A 6587-nucleotide genomic window follows, 5' to 3' on the forward strand; every position below is an offset into this window, starting at 1 on the left:
CTATCTGGTTCTATGCGGTTCTATGTTGATCTATCTGGTTCTATGTGGTTCTATCTGGTTCTATGCGGTTCTATGTTGATCTATGTGGTTCTATGCGGTTCTATCTGGTTCTATGTTGATCTATGCGGTTCTGTGTTTTGGGGCATTCTGGGTTGACCCGTGTCGTCATGTTGGACCTTCCCTCAGCATGTTGGAGCTGCAGCTGGTTCTGAAGAACCCGGGTTTGTTTACTCTGTGTGCAGGTGAAGGTCTGGAAGTCGGACGGAACCGAGATCCACAGTGAGGACATGTCGTTGGTTTTGGGGGTTCTGGGAGATTTTGTGGTATCTCTGCATGACTCGGACCGGGTCAGAATCTTTGACCCGGTTGCTGGGACCCAGACGATGGTGCGGCTGACCCGGAGCCTGACTCCAGTGGTTTCAGTGGCCTCACCTAAACGTGGGTCATTATTTGTGGTGTCAGACGACGGGTTCCTGCATCAGGTGAGTTTTACCACTGAAACTAACTTTAGGCCTGAAACTGGACCAGAGTTTGAGGCTCTAGGATAATATTTCTATGTTGTCCTGGATGATTCCAGGATCTAGAACGTGATGTTTCACATGTTCTGGTGATGAAGGTGAACTTCCTGTCTGCAGATCTCCAGGACAGGACAGCAAACCGTCTCAGAGTTTCCTCTGCTTCCGACTCTTTTCTCGGCTTCAGAGGATGAGAAGATCCTGATGGCAGGTAGCAGAGACCCAACTGGACCAACCGGTTCTGGTCCTGAGGCCAAACCCGTGTTTCCTGCTGCTGTGTTCAGGAAGGGAGCGGACTCTGAGCCTGTTCCGCATCTGCAGCGACTCTGTGGACGGATTCCTGGAGCTGCAGCACGATGACGAGGTTTTATCGGCCTGCGTGTCGCCGGACGGCCGACGCGTCGTCACTGGAGCGGCGGATCAGCTGATCCGAGTGAGAACCAGCTGGTGGTCCTCCTCACTAACAGCAGGGAGGGGAGCCGACGCATCACAGCACTGAAACACGCTGAACATCCAGGTGGTGAAGCATCGCAGCAGACGGACCAGATGACGTGTTAAACCTCCAGAAACGTCCTGTCCAGCAGAGATGCTGCAAAACATGAGTTACTTCTGCTCAGTGCGGCAGGAACCCGTCTGCTTCTGCTGCCCTCCAACCTTCAAGTTCCTCTCAGATCTTTTTCTCCACAGAAACCACATCCGGTCTGGTTCCGTCTGGCTGTGATGGTCTCCAGGAACCAACCGAGCGACGGCTGCTGAAATCTAACCGTTCTATTTCTATAGATGATGACCCGCCTCTCCCAAGGCCAAACCTCTGATTGAGCCATAGAACATAGAAAGTTCTTCTAGATCAGCTCTTCTGCTCTGTCTTTTCTGACCTCCAGTTGCTGGTATTGAGCCCGGTTCTGGTTCTGGTTCTGGTTCTGGTTCTGCTGATTTGTCTTCCTGATAAATTCTCCGTCAGGATTTATTTCTGTAAACTGGCAGTTTGCTAATAAAATGAAGGAAAGATTGAATGAAGCTTTTATTGTGAAAGGAAGCCAGTGACGTCCTGTTGTGTCTGCTTTGGTCAGATCTGGTCGGTGACCACCGGCCACCTGGTGGACGCTCTGTGCGGCTGCAACGCTCCGGTCACCGCCCTGCTGCTCTATGACCACTTCGTGGTCTCGGCCTCCTCGGCGGCGGATTCGGTCCAGCTGTGGAGTCTGACCTACGACCCCAGCCACAAGCCCCTCCCACACATCCCGGCAGGCTCCGCCCACTCAGTCGTCACCAGAGACGGAGATCAGGTGTTCTACGTGCGCCACCAGACCCAGAGGGAAGTGCTGAGCTGGAACAACCGCACAGGTCAGAGCGGCTCTCTGGACGGGTCCAACCAGAGCTACGGATCCGGGTTCTCCTCTGACCCGGCCCGTTTCTGCCCAGGTTCCGTGTCGGAGCGCCTGCCGGTGTCTGCGGAGGTCAGCTGCCTGGAGCTGGCGCAGCAGAAGCGCCTCCTGCTGTGCGGGCTGCGTAGCGGCACGGTGCTGATCTACCCGCTGGCGTTGCCCCAGGAGACGCTGTGCATCCCGCCGCCGGAGGGCCTGACCCCGGTGCTCTGCCTGGCGCTCGGCTCCCAGGAGAGCCTGCTGGCCGTCGCCCACCAGGACGCGCTGCGTCTGTTCCAGGTCGCCACCAGAGACGGCTTCCCCGCCGTGGAGGGGCCCCTGGCGACGGCCCCGCTGCTCCACGCCCCCCCGTCACACATGGCGCTGCTGCCCCACCGCCGGCTGCTGTACGGGACGGCCGGCGGCGAGGTGAAGCTGCACGACTTCGGCACCGGCGTTGGCACCGACCTGCAGCCTCACAGCTCCGGGATCACCTGCGTCACGGCCAGCAACTGGGGGACGCACGCCCTGGTGGGCTCCCAGGACGCCACGCTGCGGCTGTGGGCCCTGGACCCGGTGGCCCTGGACCACACCATGGAGTACCAGGTGAGACCGGACGGCTTCAGGCCGCAGCGGAGACCCAGACTCCTCCACTCACCGTGCCGCTCTGCTCTGCCGTCCCAACCAGGGGCTTTTCTTCCAGGGCGTCCTCTGCGCCGCCTTCGCCGACAGCGACCGCTTCGTCTTCACCGGATCGCAGGACCAAACCGTCCAGGTCTGGGACGTCGCTTCAGGTGAGTTGGCTTCAGGACCAACAGGTACACCGCAAGATGGCCGCTGTTTTCCCTGAGGAGGAACAGCAGGAACCAGTCCTTCAGAACCTCAGAACCCAAACCAGAACTTCACCTCTGGTGGCGCCGGTCCATCCTTCCTTCCGTCCCTCCATCGTGTATCTTTCTGCCGTTTTCAGCATCATTTCAGAACTGACCCAGTTGGTCTTCTGCCCTTCTGGTTTGTCCGGTTGTGGTTCCAGTGGGTCCGGTTCCGGTCCGATGCGTCTGTTTGTCTCCATCAGGGAAGCTGCTGTGCGTCCAGTTCGTCTACTCGCCAGTCGTCCGCATGCTGACCTTCAGGAACGGCTTCGTGGGCCTGACCCTGCAGGGCCGCGTCGTCCAGGAGGCCTTCAGGTGTCCGGACCGGGTCGACCCGGACCACAACCCTCTGAGGAACATGAAGGCCCGGTACCGGGTCACCTCCAGGGAGAAGGGCGGGGCCGGCCGCTCCGACCTGCAGGTCTTCGACCCGGCCCAGATCAGCCTGAACCTAGTGAGCACGCTCAGCAGGAAGCCGTCCTCCGCCTGCGTCCTGCTGTAGGACCTGGAGATGCAGCTACTGCCAGATCTGAAGACTTCTGCTCACCTTCATCACGTAAAACATCTGCGTTAGTTTTACTGTGAAACCTTTAATGCTTTACGCTTCGCTTTTGTCATCTTCTACTAAAATGTTCTGCTGTCTAAAAATAGTTTATTGTGGTGAAGAACGTTCTCCTGTTCCGCTCCGTCTCCGTTCAGATCATGAATATCGGCCTCAGGCTACAGGAAGTAGCTTCATGCTAACAGCTGGTCGCCGCGTTTTGCTTTAGATTCCTTCAGATGTTCAACAGAACAGAAAGCAGCAAAGTTTGAGTTTGTCTAAAATGAATTTACAAAATAAAAGATTCTGTTTACTTTCTATGTTTTAAGTTTCCATGTTTTGGTTCCGCTTTGAGCTCGACTTCCTGTTTTATTTTGGTAATCCAGTGTGACTGTGTGGCTTTACTTCCTGTTGATCGGAGCCTCTGGATATCTGCATATCTCTAATCTCCTTGAAGATATGTAAACACAACGCTCTTCCCTCCTCACCCCTCCTGTTTCCATGGATCTGAGCGCTGCCAAGGACATCATTCCTGGATAACAACACCTCTATCGGACTTTGGGTTAGGCTGAGCAACATGGCTTCATGGCCCTTTGACCTCACCGCCTTCACTCATGTCTTTGTTTTGTCTGAATGTTGCCACCTGCCCTAATGCGTCCTTTCCTCTTTTTAATTTTACGTTGTTAGTATCTGTAGAGTTCTCCCTATTCAGAGGAAACTTAACTATTTTTCAGATTCTTGTTCTTCCAACCCAGAAATGTGATCAGACCAGAGGAACCTGAACAGGATCACATAGTTACTTTAGATCAACATTAGATTCTTTTTCTTCTTCTTTCCTTTGGTTTCTTATTTTGTCTGTATTTCATTTTAACTCGTGTAAAGCTTTTAACTGCCTTGTTGCTGAAAATGTGCTACATAAATAAAATTACCTCATCTTACAAAAACCTCGTTAAAAGAAAAATCTTCAATAAATGGAGACGCTGGAGGTAAACTGTTTATTTGTCTATTTTTAGCATCTAAAACCAAAATGACGGAGTTCATTTATTCTGCCTAGCAACAGAAACGTGATTGGATGGAAACACTGGACATTTGTTAGAAGTTTTTTAATGTTTCATAAAAACATTCTGGTTTCTAACAGGTGCAGTAAAACATTCTGCATCTGCAGCAGGTTTTAATTCCAGATTTGGATCAGAAACGTCCCGGATGTTAATCGATCAGTCTCATTTCCGCTGATCGGCCCCCCCGACACCAAACCGGGCTCGGTTCCGGTTCAGTTACCGTTACGGTGTGATAATCTGGTTGCCTTGACAACGGGCCTGAACCCATCCTCAAAGCGTTTCTGCAGGTAAACTTTGTGCAGAGAATCTGCAGCAGGAAGCCGGTTCTGGTTCCGGTTCTGTGGCCGCAGCAGCAGGTCGGGCCGAGCCAGTGGAGCAGATAACAGCCGGTTACAGATTAACAGAAATGATCCGAGCTCTGCAGGAACAGCTGCGGCTCTCAGATGTTTGTTTCAGACTCAGAGATGGGAAGAACCGAACTGACGTCCTGCCTGCTGGTTCTGGTTCTGGTTCTGGTCGGAGCCGCGGCGGCCCAGACAGGTAGGCTGCTTCACCCGGGACTCAACCTGAGGTTCTGAGATCCAATCCGGTAGAAAATGATAGGAAACAGTTTTAGCGTTAAAATCTAGAAAAAGTGAATAAAAATGAAGAAACTTTTGTTTTTAACCAAAATGGTAACTTTTTATTTGAAGGTGTGAATAAAACTGTAATAAACATGAAATAACATCTGATATGAACATGAAGCCTTTATGAATGTTTATTGTCATTCAGTAAATAATGACTTTTAATGCAAAGTTGCTCTAAAAGTCCATTAAAATGCCAACTTTGCATTAAATTATCATAATTTACAAAATCATGCAAAGTTGGCATTTTTAATGAAACGTTAGAGCAACTTTGGATTAAAAGTCATTATTTACTGAATGACAATAAACATTCATAAAGACTCGTTCATGTTTATTACATGTATTATGTCATGTTTATGTCATGTCAGCCTGATTCCAAAATAAAGTTTTACCACCAAAATATTTAAACGCAAAGTTTTAACGTAACTTTGATCCAGGAAGAATCTTTTCCGTTTATTATGATCATATAACAATAAAGCGATGAGTCATCGACCTGTGAACCAGGAACATAACGACTAAAAACAGAATATTTATGGGTCCAGTTTGTAAAATCACACTGTAAAAATTAACGGCAGTAATTTGGTTAATTTAGTCTTTCATAGAGGAAAAAACACTGAATATTCAAAAACTCACCATGTTATTCTATAAATGTCAGTTCCAAGCTAAATATTTAATTTACAAACATAATATTTAGCCAGGAAGTTGAAAATTAGCATCTAAGCTAAATATTTAACTCCAAATTAAATATTTAATATTTAAACCAACTTTGAATTCTGCTTATTAAATATCTAAATTAAAATTAAATATTTAGTTTAGTTTCACGTTGGCTTGCTGACAAGTGGAATATCAAAATAAAAGCTGAGTTTTGTGGAACTCTTGCTAAACCTTTAGGTTTTTCTTCGTTTCCTGTCCGACCTGGAAAACAAAGGATGGGCTTTTACTTTGAAAACCGGACGTTTAGTTTGCTGTTGACTTTTTACAGTGTAGCTGAACCGTCTTCCTGCAGATCTTTGGTTTCAGGAGTTGAACTGCAGCAGATTTAAAGCAACCAGATCTGCTGCTGTTCTGCCCACAGGTCAAAGGTCACCAGCCAGCAGAGTTCTGGTTAGCAGAACCGGTTCCAGAGAAACCGGGTCAGGACCGCCGCTCCACTCTGATTGGCTAACCATAGTGACCTCTGACCTCTGCCTGCAGGCCAGGCCAGCCCGTCGCAGCGGCTGCTGCCCCAGTGGCTGACGGGGATCGTCGCCGTCTGCGGCTTCCTCATCCTCACCTTCATCGCTGCGCTGGTGAAGAAGGTCTGGTGCGAGTCCAGCAGGTGAGTCACAACTCCTCTTCATCACTTCATCTTCATCGCCTGTGGAGCAGAAACAGTCTGTCTGACAGCTGAGGCCCTGTTTGATTGGACTAGACCACTTTTAGCAGATGAAGCTGTCTGCTGATTGGTCAGCATGAGCTGACGTGTGTGTGTGTGTGTGTGTGTGTGTGTGTGTGTGTAAGGCAGAGTGCCTCCTCTATAATTGATTATCTGCAGCTGGAAGGAGATTGAGAGTGACACGTAGAGTTTTGACAGAAGCAGAAGTCACGATCACAGGACTGACATGAAAACATGTA

At 49.8% G+C, this 6587-nt stretch overlaps 2 protein-coding genes across 3 annotated transcripts in view; both read left to right on the plus strand.

The window, feature by feature from the left end:
* nwd1 (NACHT and WD repeat domain containing 1) overlaps positions 1-4164 on the plus strand; it is a 12264-nt gene extending 8100 nt beyond the window's left edge. For both annotated transcript variants that reach the window (XM_008406499.2, XM_008406498.2), the window contains 7 exons: positions 243-482; positions 636-726; positions 800-948; positions 1586-1859; positions 1938-2485; positions 2568-2673; positions 2955-4164. In XM_008406499.2, coding sequence (XP_008404721.1) covers positions 243-482; positions 636-726; positions 800-948; positions 1586-1859; positions 1938-2485; positions 2568-2673; positions 2955-3253 — 1707 coding nt within the window. In that variant the 3' untranslated portion in view covers positions 3254-4164. The remainder of the gene's footprint in view (positions 1-242; positions 483-635; positions 727-799; positions 949-1585; positions 1860-1937; positions 2486-2567; positions 2674-2954) is intronic.
* A 233-nt stretch (positions 4165-4397) lies between these two features.
* pdzk1ip1 (PDZK1 interacting protein 1) overlaps positions 4398-6587 on the plus strand; it is a 3636-nt gene continuing 1446 nt past the window's right edge. Inside the window, exons 1-3 of the mRNA XM_017304432.1 lie at positions 4398-4890; positions 6168-6291; positions 6339-6350. Of these exons, the coding sequence (XP_017159921.1) occupies positions 4794-4890; positions 6168-6291; positions 6339-6350 (233 nt within the window). The 5' untranslated portion in view covers positions 4398-4793. The remainder of the gene's footprint in view (positions 4891-6167; positions 6292-6338; positions 6351-6587) is intronic.

Source organism: Poecilia reticulata, linkage group LG4 (assembly GCF_000633615.1).
Source record: "Poecilia reticulata strain Guanapo linkage group LG4, Guppy_female_1.0+MT, whole genome shotgun sequence".
In the NCBI taxonomy this organism is placed as follows: domain Eukaryota; kingdom Metazoa; phylum Chordata; class Actinopteri; order Cyprinodontiformes; family Poeciliidae; genus Poecilia; species Poecilia reticulata.